The following is a 26004-nucleotide window of genomic DNA, read 5'->3' as shown; positions in this document are numbered from 1 at the left end:
TGTTTTTGCGTATGATTGGTCGGAAGTTATCGAATCCGGAGCGAAGAAGACAAACGCGGACGGAAAAAGCCGAGCGGAGCCGAGCGGAGCCGAAGGGGTCTAGCGACCATATTTATCGCGTTTGCGGCCGCCGTCGTTTTTCCTTTCCAATAGTTTTGAATTATTTTCCCTGTCTGCTATTATTTTAATCATTGACAATGCCGTCTCTGCTATTTTGCGGGCCCAAATTAGCCGCCTGTGGGATTGTGTTAAGCATCTGGGGTGTCATCATGTTGGTAAGAGCTGGCCTTCATCTCCGTCTCATTGATCGCTCGCTGAAATTTCCATTCTCTCCTTTTCAACATGCCTGTAAAAAGGGTTGAGACGACCATCATAATCGAAATTATTTGTAAACACCATCTAATCTTTCTGTAGTGTTTTTTTTTTCTTTCCTCCTGTAATGTATTGTGTGAGCCTGAGAGTCTGGTGTTGTTTTTATGATCAAGGGGATGCTGGGGATCTTCTTCAGTGCTAAATCCGCTGTGCTGATCGAGGACGTTCCCTTTACTGAGGAAGACATCAGGAACGAGTGAGTGGTTTCTATCATGATGCTAAACAATATGGATTTAGAATTGGGGCTGATATGTTTATATTTCCATGCCTATGTTGAATAGCTCTTACTCATGGGTTAGACATTAAGATTAAACGACTTGTTTGTCCTTGTAGGATTGTGCAGAGTACATGTTCATTAAAACATTCAATCAGTCACTCGTTTATTTATACATTTATTCACTTATTATTATGATTATTGTTATTATTTTGGGGGACATAATAATGCAGCATTTAGTGTTCTGGTATACTCACTCTGACCTTTGCCTGGATTAAAAGGAGACAGACAGACAGACAGACAGACAGACAGACAGACATACAGACAGACAGATAGATAGATAGATAGATAGATAGATAGATAGATAGATAGATAGATAGATAGAACTTTATTGTCATTGCATAGTACAAGTACACAGCAATGATCTCTCTCTCTCTCTCTCTCTCTCTCTCTCTCTCTCTCTCTATATATATATATATATATGAGAGAGAGAGAGATTGTGTGTGTGTATATGTATATATATATATATATATATATATATATATATATATATATATATATACACACACATTATATATATATATATGTGTGTGTGTGTGTGTATGTATATGTGTATATATATATATATATATATATATATATATATATATATATATATATTGTGTGTGTGTGTGTGTGTGTGTGTGTGTGTGTGTGTGTGTGTGTGTGTGTAAACATATGTACAGTGAATAAATATAAAGGCTATGGCAGTAAAAAAAAATGTGTAATCAATCTATTAAAATATTTGATCTCGATTAATCGCATGATTGTCATTAAGTTAACTCATTTTATTGCAACTTAATCACACTTATCTCTTCTAAATGTACATTAAATTAATACTGTTCAAGTTTTTAATACCCTAATCAACATTGGCCTGGACAAATATGGATGCTTTATACAACTGTCTTTTTCTTATTAGTAAAACCATACTCAACATAGAGCATGAAAACTAGACATGTTTCAGAGGTCATAGATGTTTTTCAAAGAACTTGTTTATGTCTATTAGACACGTGGAAATAAATACGATTTTGGTGCTTGATTTGAGACTTGATGCATCAGTAAAACAAATGTTTATGACTAAAAATTATTTTTCGGTGGACTTAATTTCTTTTATATCCAAGTAATTAAAGGACGTCGTTAATATATGTGTTGGGTTGAAGGTTGTAATTTCGCCCCTTTTATATTTATTTATTTATTATTTAATAAAAATTGTCAAACAGAAATGTGCGCTGCATTGATGGCACGTTAATAAAATTAGACTTGACGACTTAAAATTAATTTGCGTTAATATGTGAAACAGTGTGTGTGTGTGTATATAAAAATGTTTTGTCTGGCCAATGTTTTCTGGCATTTCTTTGGATATATATTGTGGGTATTATTCTGTGTATAAATGAGTGAATAAATACATTTGTAAATGAGTGTATGAATGAAAATGTAAGTGATTCACTTACTTCACTTACTCACTCACTTAGTAATTCACTGAACACTTATTCATACATATATTCATACATTTTCTTTATGTGATTTTCACAGTGGACATTGTCTCAAAGCAGCTTTACAGAATGTAAAAATTATAGATTTTATTATATTCATACATGCATTTCATTCATAGCAAACTTTTTTTTTATGCAAGGGGCAGAGTGGATCCAGATCCTATCTTGGGATCCCAGGGTGTGAGGCAGGAAAAGATGCTGAGGGGAAATACAAAACACCACAAAGAATTATACCTAAACACTAAATGCAATGTTAATATTGCCACCATTCTTCTTTCGGCTTCTCCCATTACGGAGGACTCCTGTCCTCTACATCTGCCTCTTTCAAACCAACTACCTGCATGTCTTCCCTCACCACATTCATAAACCTCCTCTTTGGTCTTCCCCTTTTCCTCCTTCCTGGCGGCTCCATCCTCAGCATTCTCCTACCGATATACCCCATGTCCCTCCTCTGCACATGTCCAAACCATCTCAATCTCACCTACCTCACCTTGTCTCCAAAACGTCCTACATGCGCTGTCCCTCTAATAAACTCGTTTCTAATCCTGTCCATTGTCGTCACTCCCAACGAAATCTCATCTTCATCTCTGCTACCTTCAGCTCCACCTCCTGTCTTTTACTCAATGCCACTGTCTCTAAACCATACAACATCACAGGTCTCACCACAGTCCTATAAACTTTCCCTTTCATTAATATTGCCACCCAAAAATAATAATAATAAATTAAATAACTGATATTCTTTTATCGACATGCAAGCGCTGACTAGTGCTTATTCCAGATATCCTTTCCAGATCCAGTGTGCTTAATATGTATGCAAAGATAGGTGTCATCACACCTACACATGTCTGCGAGGTGCTCTACTAACACCCTTGCAATTAAATGAGCACAAATCTCCACAAACACACTCCACAAAATCTCAGAACATCTCAGAAGGGTGGAGTAGAATGGGGACTAAATGTAGAATTGGATGTTTACTTTTCAGTCTGGTATGTTGTCTGGATGTCACTAATGAACAGAAGTTGATGTATAGAATGTTTTTTTTATTTATTTTTTTCAAATATATATATATATATATATATATATATATATATATATATATATATATATATATATATATATATATATATAAAATACTAAATTTTGTTTAGTTTTTTGTTTTTTTCTACACTGAAGTAGGCTCTGGCAAAAGAATTTCCTTTGGGATTAATAAAGTTCTATCTTTTGTTTTGACATGGAATATTACATGACTAAAAGCCACTTTACTACATGTAACACCAATTTCTGTTTCATATCTCTCATCTTTACCCACAGCAAAAACCCACCCCAGGCAATCTACAGCCTATACAACCAAGTGGCGATCAACTGCTTCATTGCTGCGGCCGTGTACGTTGGAGTCGGCGCCATCTCTCTCTGCCAGGTTCGCCTGAACAAGCGCCAGGATTACATGGTGACATAAGCAGAGGATATTCAGCGGTCGATCAAATCTTCTAAATGTTATTTATTTGCAGATCACTTTATTTATTATAATGGATCGGTTGTTGTAGCAGTTTGAGGTTTTTGTCTTTAGGAAAAATGGAAAATTATATATAAAAAAAAAAATGAGTATGATCTATCATTGATCAGCAAAACAGCTGTAAATTGCTCTTATGCATGTATGTGAAGATGGATGTTCTGTGAATTACACATTCCTATAGCAGATAACCCTAAAATAAAATGAATCACTGGACCACACAAAATGTTAACTGCATCATTCTATAGGCAAAAAACAAGTGACTTTAGTGTGAAAAAATTCCTGTCTATTGATGTGTGGCTCTTTATAGTAATAGGAACATGTTATTATTGTGTGATTTATGTATTCATCTCTTTGTGTTGGAAATTATTCCTCCTCATACTGATTATATTTTTCCCTTTTCCTTATCTACATTATATGAATGTAATGGCAGTGAGACATTACTCTGAAGAAATGAAAAAAAACATGAAGTGGAAATAAAATGCTTATTTCAATATGGGGACTTTTTTTTTTATTTGTAACAAAATGGTGAGACGTCACTTAAAAAAGTAAGTGATAATTTGTTTGAGGGTGAAATTAAGGTTCAACAAGAAAAAACACAAAGCAGTACAAATGGATAGTTAATATAAAAAAAAACCAAACAAACATGGGCTTTCTGACAAAGCCATGGTTCAAGAACCTTGAACAAAATTTTCTTGCAACTCTGACTAAATCTAAATGTTATGCTCATACATTTGCAATAGAACACAAATGCAAACATCGGTTCCATCATGTCTGTTGATCGAGCATCATCTCACAGGTACGTCTCAGTTCGCCCAGTTTGACACGGGCGTATTCAGCACGGTTGAGAGCCATCTGGCAGTCCTTTCGTGCCGAGTATGTTGACCCTTCGTGAGGCTGACCGGTCGCCACCTGCACTCAAATGGAAAAGGAGAAAGTGCACACTCGTGTCTCAGGCGATTCGAAATTACTTTTCACACAAATGTGTTGCATTTGTTTAAAGCGTGCAAGTCCTTCGCCATTTACTTCTATAATACTTTACCGCTGTTTACATACAATTGGATTCTATACAAGAACATGTAATTCACAATAGCCTACATGATAGAAAAGAGAACAGATAAGCTCACCTGTGTAAGATAGCGGATCTGAGAGCTGAGCTCGCTTTCGATCCTGTTAATTGAGGTCTGAAACTGGTTGAGTTGCCGATCTAATAAATTTGAATTGTGCTTCTCCTTGGACAACTCCAGCACTATGGTTCCTAAAGCATAACAGCATTTACAAACAATTATGATTAATGATTTGATTACTATGATTAATTAATGTCTTTTTTCCTGGCACTATGCCACTCTAAAGCAGAACTATACATTGTACACACACACATATACAGTATGCACTCTCTTTTACACTCTAATACTCTTTTTCACTGATCTTCATTCAAGTTTTCTACCATATTTTAGCTATTTGACCTTGTACCCTTTCTGGGAAAATGTGGTTTCTTGGCAGAGAAACTTGTCATTAGATTTAGAAAGATTTATAGGACTTTCGGTACTCTTGTGAAAACAGCTTAAATACCATATTTTAAGTATCCAGTTTGTTTGCTGATTAGCCTTGCTGATGCAAAAGTTTGATTTTATGTCTGCCAAAGTCTAAAATCGTTGGAATTTTGAATGCGAATGAAAGTTGGTCTTATAAAAAATCAGCTTCAGGACATTGCTAAATGCAACAAAAGTATGATGACTATGAAAGGACTAGGAAATCAACTGAGATGAGAATTCAAATGATGAAAAGTGCTGCACATCAAGTTGTTTGTTATGAAAGAATTTGTCACAGCATCAGATAAGCAAGTGGCAGCCTTCATGTACCTTTCCAGACTACTTTTCTAAAAGTCTGAGGCTGAAGTCAACACCAATGTCTTTGCCAGGCCATAGATAAAGATCCTGGAGTGTAAGGAATTCCACAGGGAAGAAGAAAAAGCATTGTCGTAGTGGTTTAGAGTTTCTTCGACCATCGTGAACTAGCCAAAAACTATGTGGAAGTAATATTTTTTTGGGAGCAAGGAAAGGCATCCTCTAGGACCAGACACTTAACACCAATACCATGGATTATATAATGAGAAAATAATGTCAAACTAAATTTTGGGGCTGCTTCATTAAAAAATTAAACATAATTTTGAATAAACAATACAAACACAAATCATTATTCTCCATTTATCAATGTCCCGAATAAATAACAAATTTGTTTAAATCCTTAGAATGATTTTAATAGAACATTTGGCGCATGCGCATTAAAGTAAACCGGTGTTTTTCTTTTTTTTGAGCTGGTTAAAGTGTGAGCTGCTGTTAGAGGACCCTAGTCCACCTGGCCCACCACCTTCTGACCAACCGACACTTGGGCAGCACTGTTTTGTGTGTGTGTGAGAAACAGTAAAAAAAAGATGTTTGATTATAGAGCTTCTCCGGATTTAATATAAAGGAAGTTCACTCCTAGCGACATTCCAAGAAACCCATCAGACAAGCAGATGAACGCAGACAGACACCTGCACACTGAAGAACGACCGCGATCTCCTTTTCCACATCCTCCAGAGCCCGTAACCGTTCATTAGCCATTGTTTACACCTTTCTAATGCAGCGTCTACAGGAGAACGCACATGATTAGCAGAAACAAATGATTAGCATCCCTTTCCAGTTGACAAAACACCACAATGGACATCTAAATAACACAAAAATATCACAACCCACTTACTTCTAGTTTAGGACGACATGAGATATGATTTATTTTCGTATAAAATGTTATTAAACAATTGAAAAAGAAAATACTGTTCAAAGCAACAAAGCAAGAAGACTTCCAGTTACGGCAAGTCGAGTAGGACAAACGTCCGCTTAAACGGAAACGCGAATTCTCGGCTGTGTTTCATCAAGTCTAAAGGAGTTCTGAGCCATGCGCGCTGATTCACATCTGTAGCTGGAGTTTTGTACGAAAGAGCAAGAAAACACACAGCGACAGGTCTGTAGAACAAGATATAAACATTCTTTAAAAAGCCTAAAGATTATTTGGGTTCCTCTAATATAAGTGTGTTTTAGTAGGAAGCCGGATTATGGAGGTATGGAAAAGTCACGTGAGAGCAGCTCTGATCCACAGAGACTGCCTACAGAAAGATCCCTTCTCTGGACTTTTCACTAAAGGTCACTCTGCAATTTATTTCTTTATTTAACTAAAATGCTGTAAAAAGTAAGAGTCCTGTCATTTCATTTAGGAGGGTTATATTGTATATCCTAAATGAACAATTCTAGGGCACTATAAACATCCAGAACACTTTTAATTCTAAAATGTATGTGGTTTTGATTAACCAGATTATGGATATTAGTATGTAAAAATGTAATCGTGCCAGATAAGGAATTAAACATGATGGTGCAATATATCATAGAAAAATAGTCATCTTCTAGTAATGGCACACCCCCCTAGTATTTTTTAGATGACAGCGAATTGCATTTGTTTAGGCTATTATTGATTATTTGTATTTTTTTTTTTTAGATACATTTAATGTTGTGGAATGTCCACAAAATACGACTCTTCTCCTGGAAAATCTTCTTCATTATCATTATCATTATACTGTTTATTCATTTAGAATCTGTCAGATTTAGATTATGTGGGGCCGTGACTATTGACGTCGAATCTATATAAATGATAACATTAGAATAAATGCATTAACGAATGAGTGAATAACACTGATTAACTCTTCATCGTGGCACCTGTTAGTGGGTGGGATATAATAGGCAACGTGTCCAAAACTGCCTACAGAAAGTTCCCTTCTCTGGACTTTTCACAAAAAAAAAAACTACTGCTACATTTTTAGTTTGTCTTTATTAAAGTAGAATATTCTTCAAATAACTTTTTCTCACTAATATCTAGTGTCCAGTTTAGAAGAAATGTTAAGCTTGCACATGGGTGTATGGGAGGATTTGAAAAGAGACAGAATCCAGAGGTAAGGCGCAACAAATTTCATAATATTTCAAAATATATTATCAGATATAACGTGGAAACATGTGGACCAGTGTCCAGGCTGATCTTTTCATGTCTTGTTCCCGGAGTCCAAACACAAATGGAGTATTACAGTGCTCAAATGAGGATACAAACCCACCGAAACTCTATGTGCAGCTCAAAGAGGAACAGCAACTCAGACAAAAGGTATTCTTTTATACATATAAGTATGATTTTATATATAAATATACCTTTATACCTCTGGAAAGTAAAGCTGTTTTTTGAAACACCATAAGTCATACATGTGGGGTCTAATTACTGTGTCTGAAAGCACACAATGTTTACTAGGTAGGGCTTTATCTTGTAGGTCCTCTGAAATAGAAGGCAGTTCATGGAATTATTTTTGGCATGCCTGCAGTGGGTAGAGAATAACCTAAGTGCAATTATAATCAATTGATGATTCTGTGTTTATTCTGAATTACTTATGTTCAGCAAAGTTTGTGTTGAATTTATGAGGATATTTTGGCAATTTTTCAAGAATTCATTTACCAATCAGCTTTACCAAAAATAATATTTATTATAACATATATTTATTATAACATGTATTTATATATATATATATACACACACATTATCTATCTATCTATCTATCTATCTATCTATCTATCTATCTATCTATCTATCTATAAATATATATATTTTGCTTAAGGGTCCTCTGGTTGGTAAATAGTTCTAGTAATTTATTTAGTTATTTTTTAAGGGAATAAGAATGCATTGTAGTGGTTTCTGTATCAGTAAAGTCATGTTGCTGCTAAAGATTAATAATAATAATAATAATAATAATAATGTGATTAAGTAGCACTTATTAGTGAAATATAACATATATAAGGACCTTTAGAAGCATACACACCTTATAGACATATATTTAATAAGGAATACATTTTTGCAGTATAGAAGATAAAGGTTAAACTATGGAAAAAGCTATTCTGGAATTTAAAGCGGTGGCATTTTAAGCCTGTAGAAAGGACCTGACGATGCAGTGGGTTGGTAGGCAAGCGGAAAACAAATAGAAGGGAAGGAGATTGTTGATGGCATTGTATACTGGAGGAAATTCCAGTTGGATGCAAACGATATTTCTTCTTCAGCTTACCCAGAAAGTGTTAGACCTGACCAGTGACCTTTACTTGAAGGAAGCAGATCTGCAGTACTGTCATTCACAGTGAGTGAGCTAAACATTACACCTTCCAAAATGATGCACTGTGATGATTTTATGTATGTTAAATATTCTTGACTTGTAGAGTCAGCCGCTACCGCAACGAAGCCGTGCTCTTGGCCAGAGGAGCGTGTTGTCTCAAAAACGATCTTTGTGAGTATGAATATAAATTGGAGTGCCAGTCAAAGGAGTTGGCTGCATTGAAATTGGAGCAGAGGACTCTAAGGGAGGAGCTGGCAATAGCACGTCAAGAGAAAGAGGAGCTACTGGAACGCTGGTTGGAGGAGAAAAAAGAGGAGGCAGAGCGTATTAATAAGCACAATGCAGCACTGGAAAGGTGAATGTGCTATCTTGGTTAGAGTACTCAGGTTTGAATTGTAGTGCATCTTGCACTAAGTAGGTAAGGAATAGACTTTATTAGGCAGAGAGTCTTGTAAAGTGTTGTAACTTCAGATGTTTAGAAGGGTTATATTGTATATCCTTAATGAACTATTCTAAAGGACTATAACCATCCAGAATGCCCCTAATTCTAACATGCATGTGGTTGGATTTACAGACCAGATTATTTTGTATGTAAAATGGCACATTGTTAATTAAACACGATAGCACACAATATTATAGGAAAATAATAATGCAAAGGTGTTGGAATTACCTCGCCAAGTTGGTTTGATTGTTTTCCAGTAATGGTACAACCCAAAGTATTTTTATACCACAGCAAATTGCCACTGATTGCATTTTTTTTAAATAGTCCCTGTTATCAGTTACACTATAGCAGCTGTTGAGGTAAATAAGATGTGAATGCAGTTTGTCATGTGGTGGAAATCATACCATTCTGTTCAAAGCATTAATACTGGAGACTCCTTCCATGAATGTTGAACATAATCTTCATGACCTTAATGATCATACAATTTGAATCTGTTTATTTAATTTTAATGATGTGGAGCCATGGCATTTGATCTACAAGCTGCTACTGTAGTGCTAATGCTAATGCTACTACTAGTGCATTAATATAAGCCTGTGATACAGTGGAAAAAAAGGTAAATATTTCGCAAATACTAAATATCTTGAAATTGGTCCCTTTAGGTGGAATAGTTATGCTGGTCGTCTAAACAGGCGTCTGAATTCTGGGTCTCGTCGGCATCCACGGCCAGCTACCAACAACAGAGTTATTCAAAGAGATTCAACTGATCAACCCTCCCCCAAGCATAACTAACAACTTTACTGATTTATATTTATTTCAGTTTACTGACAATTTGCACTTTATGGAAGCTTAACTGTATAAAATATATATGTTCTGTTTTAAATCTAAATGTCAAGCCAGTATGTACAATAAACCTTTTCAAATCGTTTTGAATTCCTACATTATACTGTACATACATTCAACATTTTCGGCATGCACACTTTATTTATGCAGTTATCCAGTCAGTCAATCACATGTCAGAAGCACAACAACAAAAAAAACTTTTCTGATGGAGGTCAAGAGCTTCAGTTAAAGTTTGGAACCAACAACAGAATAGAGGAAAAGTGATCTCTGGTATGTTTCCTGGTGCAAGATTGGCTATTATAAGGGATATAATATTTTCACACACAAGTCTTCAGGGCTTACACAGCAAAAAACAAAAAACATCCTGTGCACTGAGGTTCTGCTGTCTAAAGCATATTATTCATAAGAAGTTAAACAGACTGGTTTGAACTGACAAATTAAATAGTAGCCCAAATGACACTCTTGACCATTGTTGTATGCATAGAGGCGTCTCAATATGCTCAAAACTTTAAACACTGGGATAAGCTACAGATATAGGGTTCAGCCAGGAACAAGGATCTGGGAAGATTTATCTAAACTGGACAATTAACTGGAAATATATTAGGTGATTTATATCATCACTCAGTTTTTTATTTTTTGCACCATGCACAATTTTGTGTAAACTGGAGACTATAGGAAAATCCCATATCAGTAGCTTCTGAAATGCTCAATCAGCCCATCTGACACCTACAGCCATGCCAGTTTAAGTCACCAATCACTTTTCCAAATTCTGATTTTTCATATTAATCAATATAAATTAATATATTGTGTTCCTGCCTCATGATTGGCTGATTGGATAATTGCACAGATAGCTGTACAGGTGTACCTATTAAAGTGGATAGTGTTCGTATATTTGGGTCAAAGAATAAAGACGTTTGGCATTTTAGGTTTTATTAAAAAAATTAAATAAATTCTGAAATAAAATAAAAAAGTAAATGGAAAACAACGACGTCACAGTTATTAACTTGTATAAGTAACATAAGATACTTGCACTTCCGTTTTTCTTCCATCTGAGATATGAATTGTTTTTCCACCAAAATGTTCATTTACACATGAAGATGCCGCATGTTGAATGTAAACGCCTTTCCGGTGTGCAGGCAGCCATTACAGAGCGACTGAAGCACACTTCATATCAGCACCGATCCTGTCACTGTGAATGAAGAAGGAATGAGCCAGTGTACCTGAGGGTTGGACATAGTATGCCATGGACCACACACATCCTATTAGTATTAACCATGTTCAACTGCTTAACTGTTAATGAATGAGCTCTTTGTAAAACATTAGGCTGTGACTGAGAGATAATTCTTCCCCCAGGATTCCCCAATACAGTGATTTCTTTATCAGGTTTGAGTTATAACTCATAATAATTAAGATTATTAATACTCGTTTACGAACGTCACAACACATTGTGAAAATTAAGCTAAAAAGCCAGTTCAACTTGAAGAGATCACAGAACAACAACAAAAAAAAAAGGTCTTACAATTTCCTTTCCAGTCTTTTTTTCTTCATATTTTAGCTTGCATCATGGTTGGTACAATGTAGGAACACCTAGATGCCACATTAGGCTAAAGAGGATAAAGAGATTGCTTTTCTGAGTCAGCACATTCTGCAGCCAAATACAAGAATCTTGAACATCTCCAACAAAAGGACATTTCCTTTTGACCATTCTCTCACAATTTATATTTGTTGTGAAGGACTTCATGGTACGGTTAAAGATGCTAATAAAGTGGTTTTACCGATGATAACTTCAATGACGGAGACTTTCTCTGACTCTGCCTTATAAACTGACATAGTAGTCTGTGACATCGGCCACTGCAGCACCTAGGTTTCCTACATTGACACTTAGCACAAGAATCCCATGCATTTATTAATTCTCTGTCTTCCTTTTTTTAATGCTCTTTTACAGCACCGTTTCTCAATTGATGAAAAATGTGGGCAAAACACTGCATTATCAAAGGGATGATAAAACGACTAGGAAGGAGATTCGTTATGAAAAATTGTTCTGTTTGAGTAAATTAGTTGATGATTATTCTTCATGCTGTGAGTTTCTGGGCCGAGTCGGGGGTGGGAGGGGGTCGCGGGGTGGATAAGAACAAGCAGGAGGAAAGAAGGCTCAGCAGTCCTCATCCTTATCTTCAGTGGTTCCTTTTAACCGCAGACGAGCAAAATCTTCAAACACCAGGTCATCGTCCTGGGTGAAGCTACTATTGGATGGGAAAGACACAAAGGACACTCCAGGTAAAACAACTGGCTTTAAAATATATACAATCCCAATTTCTAAAAAGTTGGAATGTTGCACATGGAAAACGTTTTAAATGTTTAAACCAAGGAAATGTCCAATTAAAAAAATTGAAATAAAAAAAAGTAATTTTTAACTGAATGCCCAAAACATTTAAAAAAAGTCTTTTCATACCCAATCCTGCTACTGAAAATAAAAATTCTCCCTAAAAATGGTACATTTGATTAGTTTAACTATTTGATGTTTTTTTTTAATGTTGTAATACAGGTAGTCCCAGAGTTACGATGGTTACACTTGCGATTTTTTGATTTTACGATGACGATAGCAATACGAAAAATTGGAAAAATAATTGACAGTTTCGCATGGCAGGCGAACTCTCTCCTTTTTTTTGCGTCCCAGACACTGAAACAACCCGTCCATCTCCGCCGTCCACACACAGACTGCAACGTACATACACATATATATATATATATATATATATATATATATATATATATATATATATATATATATATATATATATATATATATATATATATATATATATATACACATACATACACTGTATAGTTTATACATTACAGAACTGTTAATTGCTCTGTATTGTGAACTGATGTACCAAAATGTGTTCAATAATGAACGTATTCCAGTCCACTTACCTATAATGATCAGCATTCTTTAAAATTTCTGGGCAGGCTAGGCCATGTCTCGATTTAGATTTTTTTTTTAAAGTTATGATAGAGTCACTGCAACGCATCTCCATCGTAAGTTGGGGACTACATGTATGAATAAGTTGAACTTACTTTGTGTCAAACTCTATGAGGTTGGTGTCGATTGGAGGGTCTGCGTCTGGCACAGCTTTAAAAGAAATAATAAAATGGATATTAATCATGACACTGCACAGAATCAGAAATATAGTTATAACAGAGTTCTACCTGCCACTAAATGAGCCTTGCTTTCCAAATTTTAATATACAATTGCTAATTATTCACTTTAAATAAATGATATAAATATTCAAATATAAATAAAATAGATAAATATTGTATTATCAAATCAGCTCTTGCTATATTCAATTTTTTGGATACACTTGGACCACATGACGAGATTTGTACAATCCTAATTGACATGAAGATATAAAAACAGACTTGATTGATTTTTTCCCCCCTGTCCTGGATCATTCTTCAATCAACAACCCCACTCCCGAACAGGATTTCCCAGCCAACAGCTGAGATTTTGCCAAATTGCTTGTTGATCTGAGTTGTTGAGACAGGAATTTACATACCGTGCACTTTTAGATAATGCAGTTGATTATCGTCTAGTGTAGCTTATACGTTTTTAAACATACTTGCTAATATTAGTATTCTTATCCTTTGTTGGTTTTCACATGCTTATACAAAAAAGGCCACTTTTCATCCATAATTCATACCATACAATGTTAACAGATTACATTTCTCTGCATCACATTATACTGTAATTACACACCAGGACACCATTATCCTACTCAGTTTTCACGAATAAGCCCAAGCAGCTACTGTTACGATGAATGATTGCTGCATAACGAGTGCGCAGTACCTGAGGCTGGCCGAGAAGTGGGAACATCTATGGGTTTGGGGTGCATTAAGACAAACGGCAGCTCGACTGAGACGTCTCTGTGGGAGAAAAGGACACGATGGTTATACTGCGTGTAAGATTCGATTCGATTTGACTGCAATAAAAGCACAGGCATTCTGTAAATGTAGGTGTTCGGTTATTTCACAAGAGTAAACAGATGGGTAGCAGAAAGAGAAAGAGCAAGCTTCACTGCAAACCTGGGCAGGCAAATCATGAAGCCACAGTAATGCACAGTGTATATTTACCTCTCCAGTAAGCTGCTTAAAAGTCTGATGCAACGCAGGAGGGGGTTAACAGACAGATGGAGGGAAACAGATACAAAGAGAATAAGATGAAACACCAGCAGAGAACGGAATGATGTGAAAAACACAAATGACTCAATGAAAGCAAAAGGTTAAGGGTGAGCATCAGCAGTCAACCCGCTGCTGGAACATATGCGCTCACGTGTAAAATTCTTTAGGGGAAAAATAAATTTACTCACGAAGAGAATAGTAACAGTACATGATTATCTGAGGGTTGCCTTTTAGCAAACCGAATGTTCCAACAGCGGAAATGTGGCGATTATAACCCTAGGAAGTTTACAGCCATCATCAGTACTCATATATAGTCATTTAAATCTAACCGCGGTACAGGGAGAACGCTTCAATACAGAAAGAAAGCTGCTCTACAGAAGAACAAAGCTGTGAGCTCTTAATCTCAAATATAGATTTTTATAAAGCATACCTTACCGAGGCCCTTTCACGTATCAATTGTAATAGTTCAAATAATAGCTACAGCCCGTGGAGAGAATAAGTGCCAGACTACAAATGCACCCTGGTACAATATAACTACATATTGAAGACAGGTTCTGTTCTTGAGAGACCTCTGACTCACCCTCCACGGGAGACGACCAGCTTAACTTTCACCCGATACGACACCAGAACTCCGAGTACCTCCTTATTACATCCATCTTTAACACTGCACAGAGTAGAAAGGGGGGAGAAAAGAGAGAAAAAAATTAACCCGCTCGGTCATTCAGTAGACAATATAAATGCAATATATATACACACACACTTTATACTGACATGGTGCTGGAAGCCAGGTTGGTATCTTCGTGTTTAAGCTTGCCATCCAGAGCCAGCCCTCGCTTCTCCCGGTTGTTGTTCAAGGTCGGTGTGAGGGTATACACCTTGCAGAATGTGGAGCTGGACGATACCTGGTCGCTGTAACGGTTGAAATCGAGATTAATACAGATGCGTTCAGTGTAGTGCGTTCTACTGAATATACAATGACGAAAGCTGTTGCTCACTCTGCTTCAAGCTGAGCCACTGGACATTTGTACTGCGCTGTGCTAAAAAGACAGATGTCAGCGTACTGCCGCACTGTGGAAAGACGGAGAAGTTATCTGCAACTGTTTCAACAAGATTAAAAACACAAAATTCATAGTAAGGGACACGTCTTGCCTGATATTTTGACTCGTTTGACCGTCTTGGTTGAGTTGTTGGTGACATGAACGTTCACGCTGATGGGCTCCCCGTGATAATACAACTGTACCAAAGAGTACAAAAAAGAAATTATGTGATGACTGGCAGCAGAAGCAAATCAAGACAGCGAGGAAGTGTGTAAAAGATGCGAGAGTGAACGTGGCCGATTCCTTTTTCTTGCTAAACAGGTTGTATTTACACTCACCAGCTTCCTGGCAAATTGCTCTGTAGTGGAAACTATAGTGGGAAAAAAAAGAACAATTTGGTAGGAAGCTAGTGGATGATAGATAATAGTCTGCCAATTTATCTTCATTGTGGTGTTTGTCTTCAACTTTCAAGTGTGAAATTGTTGCACAAGAGAATGTGAGTCACTAACAGGAGGTGCTTCAGGTTATATGTGGGGTATTATATACTTATGTGGACCAAAAATTACTTATTAAAACCTTCGGATTTGCCTTTTGTGTCTCTTTTTATCCCCTAGCTCATTTGTGTCTGGATCATGCTGAACTTTTTGGACAAGATGGTAAACAAAATACATAGACTAGACACAGAGGAGAGGAAAATCAGAACTTAAAATAGGCCATAAACAAAACACTGAAATTGACCAGCTGTTACAGTTGTGTTATCTACTCTATACTTCAGCTAAATACCAGGAATTAGTGAGCGATCTGCTCCTAACAGCCCAAAAATGTCAACAGACTTGAGGAAATGTACCTACATTTGACCAGAACTTATATTTCAACAACTAATTTGTTGTTTATGATCTTACAGAATGAGCTAATCGGGTAAAAGAAAGCTCTTGTTAAAAAGATTTGCACTTTCACCTTCTACTCAATAACTGCTGTGCTCAATAAAATCATTCAGTGGTGGACAAAGTACACAAACAATGTACTTGAATAAACGTAGAGATACACTAGGTAAAGTATTACTCCAGTAAAAGTGCTCCCTTTAAACTTTCACTTGGGTAAAAGTACAAAAGTATTTGCCTTCAAATGTACTTAAGTATCCAAAGTACTATGATTTATTATGTCTCCTTTAATGTTCTTCTTCTTATTGTTGTCACAAGACTCTTTAACATAGTTTATGTGGAAAGACTCTGTTAACACACCAATCTATTAATAGAATGGTATTAGTTAAATTCTGACTGATATCTATTAAAAATCCCATGAGCCCAAAAACCTTTTTTTTCAACTATTTCGAAAAAATCCTGCAAATAAGGCTGTTGTGGAAGTTCTCATCATTTACTTATAATTTATTCATTTATCAGTCATTTGTTACTCTCAAAATGTTCTGCTTGCTGTTTCAACTGACACTAAAATGTATGTTGGTGATAATTAGACACCACCAAGCACCAATCAAAACTAGTTACAAACGGAGTGCGCGCTCTACCCTGATTGGTTGCTTGCTGCCTGCTTGACCAGTCAAGTTTTGTCCACTCGAACCCAGCCATTAGTGTTGCACAAGCCAGTGCACTCTTAGTTTCGGTCCCAAGCCCTGATAAATGGGGAGGGTTGCGTTAGGAAGGGCATCCAGCATAAAACTTGTGCCAAATCAATTATGCGGATCACGTAGCAGACTTTAATTTCAGATCGGTTGAGGCCCGGGTTACCAACGACCACCACAGGTATCGTTAGCCAACAGGGTACCGGTGGAAATTGGGATGCTGTTGGCAGAGGGAGGAGAAGTAGAGGAAAAGACGTCTACAGAGACAGCAGGGAAAGGAAAAGTGTATGAGAGTGGAGGTTGGGGTTTGGTACTTTAAATGTTGTTACTATAACTGGTAAAAGGAGAGAGTTAGCTGATATGATGGAGAAGAGAAAGGTAGATATGTTGTGTGTTCAGGAGACCAAGTGGAAAGGGAGTAAGGCCAGAAACATTGGAGGTGGGTTTGAACTGATCTATCATGGCGTGGATGGAAAAAGAAATGGTGTAGTGGTGATTCTGAAGGAAGAGTACAGTAAGAGTGTAGTGGAGGTGAAGAGAGTTTCTGATGATTTTGGGTGATGAACGTTAAGCTGTTAAGCTGGAATTTGAAGGGGTGATAATAAATGTCATCAGTGCTTATGCTCTGCAATTGTGGGATGGAGGAAAAATAAATATTCTGGAGTGAGTTAGATGTGGTTAAGAATGAACCTAGGAAAAAAAGATTGTTGATTGAGGCAGACTTTAATGACCATGTTGGTGAAGGGAACAGAGGTGATGAGGAGGTGATGGGTAGGTATGCTCTTAGGGAGAGGAATGTGGAAGGGCAGATGGTGGTAGATTTTGCTAAATGGATGGAAATAGCAGTGGTGAATACTTATTTTAAAAAGAAGAAGGAAGAGCATTGGGTGACGTATAAAAGTGGAAGGTGCACACGGTGGACTATGTTCTATGCAGGAGAAGCAACCTGAAGGAGATTGGAGACTGTAAGGTGTTGGCAGGGGACAGTGTAGTTAGACAGCATTGGATGGTGGTCTGTAGGATAGCTATGGAGATAAAGAAGAAGAAAAGGTGAGAAGTCAGACAGGGGCTCGGTGGTGTTGAGAAAGTGCTGGATGAGGGGGGCAACTACTGCAGAAGTGATAAAAGAGACGAAGTCAGACAGAAGTCTCCATGGACTATGATGTTTGCAGATAATATTGTTAATTGTTGTAAGAGTAGGGAGCAGGTTGAGAAGAGCCTGGAGAGGTGGAGGTAGCACTTAACAGAAGGGGAATGAAAGTCAGTAGGAGTAAGACAGAGCACATGTGTGTGAATGAGAGGGAGGACAGTGGAGTGGTGCGGTTGCAGGAAGAAGAGGTGGAGAAGAGGGTCGAGTTTAGTTTCCTGGGATCAACAGTGCAAAGTAATGGAAAATGTGTTAGAGAAGTGAAGAAAAGAGTGCAGGCAGGGTGGAGTGGGTGGAGAAAAGTGATAGCAGGAGTGATTTGTGATTAGAAGGGTTTCTGCAAGAGTGAAAGGAAAAGTTTATAGGACTGTGGTGAGACCTGCGATGTTGTATGGTTTAGAGACAGTAACACTGACTAAAAGACAGGAGGTGAAGCTGGGAGTAGCAGAGCTGAAGATGTTGAGGTTTTCATTTGGGAGTAACGAGAATGGACAGGATTAGAAACGAGTCTATAAGAAGGACAGCGCATGTAGGACGTTTTGGGGACAAAGTGATAGAGGCCCGATTGAGATGGTTTGGACATTTGCAGAGGAGGGACATGGGGTATATCGGTAGAAGAATGCTGAGAATGGAGCCGGCAGGAAGATAGAAAAGAGGAAGGCCAAGGAGAAGGTTTATCGATGTGTAGTTGGTTTGAAAGAGTCAGATGTAGAGAAGAGAGTTGTATGGAGACGGATGATCCGCTGTAGCGTCCTCTAATGGGAGCAGCCAAAAGAAGAAGAAGATAAATAAATAAAAAGGAACGACTGATACTGCAAATGTAGTTGAGTAAAAATATATTTGACTTTGAAAAGTCTCCCCAAATGGTAATACTTCAGCAAAGTACAGATACTTGAAAAAAAGTACTACATTTACGTTGTTACTGTCCACCACTGATCATACTATATGGTTACTATTGGTGTGATCATAACTTAGGTATACTACTGGACACTCTACAGGACACAGCCTTAAATCCTATCTAAATAAATGCAGCCCAAAACTTGCCAGGGCATTTTTTTTCTAACCAGAGAATATAGACCTTCAAAATCATATCTTCATTACCATTCAACAAACAGCTTTTGTTATAATTGGGCACTATAGTAGTCACCTCTTTATCTAGAGATGCCTCTAAATGCAGAGAGCGATCAGACATCAGGAAACTCCGTGTCGTCTCCACCATCGGCTGTGGACCAGGCTTCTCGGGGGCATACTGCACTTTACGGATCACTAATCGGACCGAATTTCTGTAACATTCAAGCAAATGCACACACACACACGCACACACACACCATAAAACATTTGAATAAAAAAATCACCAAATACAACAGCATACTTAGAATTTTTGCCGTTAAATCACCCGTGCCGATAGGCCAATATAACTAAATTTATGCAGGCACATAAAGTGCTGTGTCATGAAAGAGAAAGCTCAACTGGTTTACCGTTTATGAATCTTCTCCTCCACAGACCTGGCACAGAAAGCTCTGATCTCGTAATCTACCCCACAGGCCTGTGAAACACAAAGAGAAAAGTTAATGAGCGAGTGGCGAAAAAAAAAAGAAAAAAATAGCAATTACGGCAAAGAAGCACAGAAAGTCTGTTCATATACTGATTTGGGTGTTTGGGATTACCTTTCCAGTGTCCTCAGGCCCGGGCTGCAGGGTCACTGAACAGGGCAAGTTTTGAGGGATCTAAAACAGACCCACATTAAACATGAACCCTGTATTCTAAATATATCAGAACCAAATCATCAGAATACTTTATTGATCCCACAGGGAAATATTTGGGTTGCAGTTGCTTACAGAAACATTAAAAATGAAAGTCAAATAATATGTAAGAAATGTTAAATAAAATATGCATATTAAGCTATATATTATATAGGAAGTATAGCTGCTGTACAATTAATACATTTCCAATATGATTGAAATATATTATATAAAATGTGTTGCAGCAGTAAAACAAATGGCCAAAAGTCAGACTACAATGACACATCTATTACCACACATTTATAGTAATGATGAGTTATACAGTTATTTCACATGCAACAATAATCATTATTATTATTGATCTGAAATATAAAAGAATGCTTATAAAAGTGTGAAATGGAAAGTAAATTAAGAAGAGAAATTTAAATTAAATCAATATTTAGTGTGACCACACTTTGCCTGCAAAACAGCATCAATTCTTCGAGGTACAGTTGCCTACAGTTTTTGAAGAAACTTGACAGGTTGTTCCAAACATCTGGGGGAACTATGCACAGATCTTCTGTGGATGGAGCTGCTTAAAATCCTTGGGTCTCTTCGTATAATCCCAAACAGACTCAATAATGTTGAGATCAGGACTCTGTGGAGGCCAAAACTATTACTTCCAGGACTCCTTGTTGGTCTCTATGCTGAAGATACACTAAATGGAGAAATATATTAGGACACAGGACCTTCCTAGCTATATGTGGTTCTTTCCCAAACTGTTATTGGAAAGCTGAAGGCACACAAATGTATAGGATGCCTTTGGATGTTTAGCATGAAACTTTCCCTTCACTTGAACTAGAAGACCCAAACCTTTTCCAGCATGGCAATATGCACAAGGCAAACTTGAAGAAGATATGAAGATATGCTTTGCATGGGTTGGAGTGAAAGATCTTCTGCTATAGAGCTCTGAACCCTATTGAACACCTTTGGGATGAACTGGAACCCTGACTATACCACAGGCTCAGTATCTGACTTTACTAAGACCTTGCATCTGAATGAGCACAAATCTCCACAAGCACAGTCCAAAATCTAGTGGAACATCTTCCCAGAAAAGTGGAGGGGATTATAAGAGCAAGTTGGGACTAATTGTGGAATGCGATACTCAAAAAGCACACACCAAACATATGACCACGTGTGGCTTTGTATGGCTTTTTAGCAGCAATTCTTCCATAAAGACCACATCTGGCCAGACTTCTATAGACAGTACATGGGTGTATCCGGGTCCCACTGGTTCAAACCAGTTCCTTGCCGATAGCGTTGCTGGACAGCTTTTTCGATATCGAAGGGAACTAAGCATGATGTGTCTTATCTGCTGCATTAAATTGTGTTAAGTTTCTTTGTGCTTCTTCAAGATCGCTTGAACAGCACATCTTGAAATATTTGCCTGGGAGAGGCCTCGTTGATGCAGTATTTACTGTCTTGTTGCTGTGCTCTTGCCATAACGTATGACCTGACATTAAATCTTCTAAAAAGAGTTTGGCTGTTCCCCCTCCCAGTTTGAAACCTCCTGCACAGCTGTTTTTGTTAGTGATTGTGTTCAATCTATATATGAAATTGATTATTAGCACCTGCTTGGTAGAACTGGTTAATCATACACCTGATTTGGATCCTACAAAATCCCTGACTTTGTGCATGTGTAAGAATTGAACGCCAAATGCTGGTCACACCAAATATTAATCTGATTTGATTTTTGCTTCTCTTTGCTTAATTTGCATTTTGTAAATTAATCAAATTCATCAATTAAAATATATATTTTTGAAAGCATTCTTAAGCACTTCTTCACATCTGTCTAAAACTCGAGGTCCAAAAGTCTAAGATAAGATTAAGACTAAGATACAGGGATATATTTTTTCCTCATGTTCCAATAAATCAACCGTTATTACCTTGAATATTTGATAATTAAATTCAAAATGCTGCACTATTTCTAATCCCAATTAAATGTAAGCATGCGTGATGAGCTTGTTAACTGCTTTGTAAGGTCAAATATTCCAAACTGTCTAATCTCTTCTACTGAAGCATGCGCTTAGATGACACAAATAGATTTGACATAAAACAGATATTAAGGTTTTGTACAAATTTTTCAAATCCACGAATGCTCAAGTGCACACTGTCATTAAAGGAAAAAGAAAAACATACCAAAAAACAGGAATCTCTAAAATCCATGTAAGTATTTCAAAAATTCTACTTTTTCATAAACTTTTCAATTAAACTTGCTGCATTCGATTAGAAAAGAATGCAAAACAAAAATTTTTACTTTCAGACATTTGGACCCCACAGTATGTTACCAGAAATAACAGATTCTCATCACTTACAGTAAAGTGAAAAGGATGCGCTTGCTGGCCCAATTTCTTCAGAAGTCTTTCCTGAAGTCGACTGTTAGGCTTGTGCTCTTCTGCAATAGGTGGGAAAGCTTGAAACGTGGATATGTAAAGGTCTTTTCGGAAGGAAAGTCCAAGAACGTCCAGGTCCTCCCGTCCATAACGGAAGGCACAGGTTAATGTCACAAATACTGGGGGTAGAAAAAATGTGTATGCAGATGTGAATGCAGTCGTGCTCTTCTTTCAGGAATCATCAAACTGAACTCAATCTAATGTGCCCTTTTACCTTTTCTGTCTTTTAAATATTCCGGATCTACCAGTATGACTCCATCTGTAAGAAAAGTAATCAGGTAGATCAGTAACCAGTAGATCCGAATGCAAATTCTGGTGGAATTCCAGACGCGGTGTCAACTTACCCACAAGATCGACCTGATCTAAATGATCCACGAAATCCCTTTTCCCCAAGTATACTGTAATCTAAAATAGGGAGAGCAAGTGATTAAAAAAACTAAAAAAAAAACTAAACAAAAAGTACTGTCTAGTCTTAATGATTTTAGAATTAATAATCTATATTTTTATATGTGCGATTACACGGGAATTATACAAATTATAATTGCAATTATCTGTAAAGGGAATGAGTGTGAAGCCATAGTTAAAATCTGCAGGAACACTGATACAGCATATACATTCCCAGAAACACCCAGACAGAATTCTAGACAAGTCATGGTTCAATTTGTGTGTACAAAGGCTAATACGGTTACAGTGACGCACACTGAAGCACGGTGACGACAAGAGAAACAAAACGAGAATCAGTAAAAAGCATTGCAAGAGAAAACATGTGGAAGTGAGAGCGAGTCCAAAATGACAGAGCTGCTGGCCATGCAAGCCGAGAATGAAACCCTTTGTAAAATAGATGGTGCAAACTAGAACAAGTCACCAATGGAGCAATCATCAGTAGATTTAGGAGAAACGGTACAGACAATAAACAATCCCAAATGCACATTGTCGAAGCACAAGAGAATTTCCATAAAAAAAAAATCTGAATCCAAATTGGAACTGAAAATCTTCTGCGTCTAAAAAAAAAAACAACAAAATAAAAACATCAAGACTAACGACGATTTTTAGTTCTCTTTTTAAACCTGAGCACTGTACTCTTGAACTCTTGAACCTGGCCAAATGGTGTTGATTTTCTATTTTCTATAACAGCAGCATTACTACTAACATTTTCTATAGCATCAACTCTTTCACCAGGACCTGAAAGCTAGACAAGGGAATGACCTGGGGGCTATACATACACTTACCTTGCAATTCGGACTGGACTTCTTGAATACCCTAGACAGAGAAAAGATGGTGTTGAAAATACAAACATAACAGATTATTAAACGTGAACCAAGAGAGCAGAGACCAGTGGAGAATAACATTCTCTGTCATCTCCCACTGGTCTCTTTGCTCTCTTGGTGGCATTTGATGGTTTTTAGCAGAAGTCCTTATCCAGAGCAACGTCCATTTATCTCATCTATAAAAATTAGCGGGGAAGGGGTTAAGGGCCTTGCTCACGGGCCCAGGAGTGCTAGCTTGTTGTGGCTTGGATTCAAACTCATGACCTTCAGATCCAAAATTCAATGCCTTAACCACAAAGGTACTACCTATTGAGTAAAAGAACAAATCCCCTACTTTAATATGACTCAAGCAAAAGTACTAGTATAAGTGTGCTTTGCTTTTGAATGTGCAAAAAAAAAAAAAAAAAAAAGAGAACTAGACTTTAAATCACACATGTCAAACTCAAGGCCATTTTATTTAACCGGTGGGGTATAATCACATTTCTATTATAACTGGCAAAGTTTGACTCTAAGCGCTTGCACAGTTTCTATGCTTTATCCCTGAGATGGTGCCTTATCGCATGTTTGGAAGTACAAATATGTGTAAGCAATATTTTACTAATATGAAGATGAACAAATGAAAACACAGGCATCGCCACCTTTACTCTATAACCAAACCCTAAACATAAATTAACTGACAGCCAAAAAATGATGCCAAGCATCTCACTCGGGCAAATGTGTTTATAACAACAGAATGAACCGCTTACTTTTTATTTTTCCGCACTTCGGTTTGTATCCTATCTCTTATTGTTTATGAAGTCTTGAAAGTGTTTGTCCCTCAACTTAGACATAGAATTTAATTTTAGGCCCGTCTATGATTACGTTTGACACTACTGCTTTAATAAGGCAAATCAGTGCTCCATTCTCTCACACATTATACCTTTTTATGTAGTTTCCTCTTATTACACAAACATATACAATGTGAGAACAATTACTCCAAAGTCCTCAGAAGTTCTCATTCAATGTTAGTTGCAAATCGATGACGTATTTCAATTCAAGATATTTATTTAATTTAAAGAAACGACAAATTAGGATGGAGGGAAACGTCTTCTAAATAAAAACTTAATTAAAACAGTAAGGGGAAAACTTTAAATTGAGGTAAGGAGGTCAAGCTAGTCATTCTCCATCAGGGATCTGTGCATTGTTCAATGTGAATAATGGTGGACCAGGGAAGGGAAGGGAAGTGAGTGTGACTAGCCATCTCCATCTCCTTTTCCTTCATCAATAATATCATCAATATCATCATCATCATCATCATCATCATCATGCTGCTACAATCTGGCCTTATAACCCATGCTCTTTTCCAGACATAGCTAACTGTAAGATACATATTAAATCGTTGTTATTGCAGATATTCAGCAAAAACAGGCCACCCCCATCCTCCCCCAGACCATGATCACTGTTAAAACTCGTATTATTTGCGATTTAAATCCTTTATAGCCGCACATTATAAATAAATAAATACATTGCACACTAGTCGTTTAACTACAGTGACTACAGTGATTGTTGCGCGACAGAGGAGCTGCGTTTGTCGTGGGTGTTGTTTGTGTTGTGTTCTTCCGCCGTTAGCTAGGTCCACTGCTAACCAGGGGGCTCCTGGAGAAGAAGGAAAAAAAAAACAATGCAGCTAGAGATGTGAATGAAAGCGGGGTTAAAAACAAATCTCACCGGGTGCCGGCTTTGTCCCCCATAATCCAGGGAGAATCGGATTTTCGGTGTTTATTGAATCAATGAAAGTGGTTCCGTGTATTAAAACACATCGAAGGTTAGTGTGAGTGCAGCTGCGTTACGAACATAACAACGGGAAGAGAGGCAGCGGCAGCAGCAATGAGCAACCGGAAGTGCGGTTATGTTGGCCACCAAAGCCCACAGCTCTCTTTCATAATAAAATGATCAAAATTCAAAAAAGGTACAACAGCTAGACCTGATCAAAATACTGTATTTCATTGTGTAAGAATGTATACAGGAAGCTAAATGTGTGTTTGTCAATTTGACAATAACTGCAATAAATTGGCATAAAATTGTACACTCTGGATTTGTAGGCTGGAACATGAACCACATTGGAACAAACATACTTTATAATGCACAAAACAAGCTCCTCAAAGATTTCAAAAGTCCTGCACAGAGCTCACATAGAGCCCTGAGCTCAACCCGAAAAAACCTCAGGGATCAGCTTCAAACCAGGCCTCCTCACCCAGCATCAGTCCCTGATCTCACGTTTACTCTTGTGGCTGATTGATGACAAATGACAAATCTAATTTGAGATCCAACATTCAAATGTACATACGGCCATCATCACCTGGTGTTCACAAACATTTGGTTGGGAAGTATATCTAAAAGGAGTTCTCATAGTGAGTCCATGGGTGTGTGATTTTTTTTTATTATAATTTTATTACAATATTAAATATCTCAATAAACAAAGTTGTATGTATGAACATTAAGTGATTTATTTGTTTGATTGGTCACTTGAATTGAATGTGTTGCAAGCCTCAAAATAA

The 26004-nt window shown here is 37.2% G+C and overlaps 4 protein-coding genes across 8 annotated transcripts; 2 read left to right on the top strand and 2 right to left on the bottom strand.

Moving 5' to 3' along the window:
* Positions 1–56: 56 nt before the first annotated feature.
* Positions 57–4122, top strand: rnasekb (ribonuclease, RNase K b). Its single transcript, XM_046860569.1, has 3 exons — positions 57–275; positions 486–568; positions 3430–4122. The coding sequence occupies exons 1-3, from the start codon at positions 198–200 to the stop codon at positions 3572–3574; spliced, it is 306 nt and encodes a 101-aa protein (XP_046716525.1). The 5' UTR covers positions 57–197; the 3' UTR covers positions 3575–4122.
* med11 (mediator complex subunit 11) lies at positions 4117–6526 on the bottom strand. The gene is made up of 4 exons (XM_046860568.1): positions 6371–6526; positions 6165–6259; positions 4756–4886; positions 4117–4540 (listed from the first exon to the last, which is right to left on the bottom strand). Exons 2-4 carry the CDS (start codon positions 6232–6234, stop codon positions 4397–4399), a joined length of 345 nt encoding a protein of 114 aa, XP_046716524.1. The 5' UTR covers positions 6235–6259; positions 6371–6526; the 3' UTR covers positions 4117–4396.
* On the top strand, positions 6490–10167 carry si:ch1073-143l10.2 (uncharacterized protein LOC565165 homolog). Of its 4 annotated transcripts, none has more exons than XM_046860563.1 (7): positions 6490–6631; positions 6712–6810; positions 7538–7610; positions 7717–7813; positions 8752–8825; positions 8905–9156; positions 9903–10167. In XM_046860563.1, the coding sequence occupies exons 2-7, from the start codon at positions 6723–6725 to the stop codon at positions 10030–10032; spliced, it is 714 nt and encodes a 237-aa protein (XP_046716519.1). In that variant the 5' UTR covers positions 6490–6631; positions 6712–6722; the 3' UTR covers positions 10033–10167. The 4 variants fall into 4 exon arrangements, with proteins under 4 accessions (XP_046716519.1, XP_046716521.1, XP_046716520.1 ...); XM_046860564.1 differs by having other exon boundaries at positions 6492–6631; positions 6709–6810; XM_046860565.1 differs by lacking the exon at positions 8752–8825 and having other exon boundaries at positions 7688–7813.
* An 829-nt stretch (positions 10168–10996) lies between these two features.
* On the bottom strand, positions 10997–25343 carry arrb2a (arrestin, beta 2a). Of its 2 annotated transcripts, XM_046860560.1 has the most exons (16): positions 25175–25343; positions 23429–23459; positions 22544–22604; positions 22414–22458; positions 22122–22318; positions 19693–19752; positions 19504–19571; positions 19173–19308; positions 15415–15499; positions 15261–15333; positions 15037–15174; positions 14846–14929; positions 14218–14241; positions 13934–14010; positions 13165–13219; positions 10997–12326 (listed from the first exon to the last, which is right to left on the bottom strand). In XM_046860560.1, the coding sequence occupies exons 1-16, from the start codon at positions 25195–25197 to the stop codon at positions 12236–12238; spliced, it is 1248 nt and encodes a 415-aa protein (XP_046716516.1). In that variant the 5' UTR covers positions 25198–25343; the 3' UTR covers positions 10997–12235. The 2 variants fall into 2 exon arrangements, with proteins under 2 accessions (XP_046716516.1, XP_046716517.1); XM_046860561.1 differs by lacking the exon at positions 14218–14241.
* Between the last annotated feature and the right edge of the window lie 661 nt (positions 25344–26004).

The sequence above is a fragment of the Silurus meridionalis genome, chromosome 11 (genome assembly GCF_014805685.1).
Source record: "Silurus meridionalis isolate SWU-2019-XX chromosome 11, ASM1480568v1, whole genome shotgun sequence".
Lineage (NCBI taxonomy): Eukaryota > Metazoa > Chordata > Actinopteri > Siluriformes > Siluridae > Silurus > Silurus meridionalis.
Note: the sequence above shows the minus strand (reverse complement) of the source record. Positions and strands in the feature narration are given on the sequence as shown.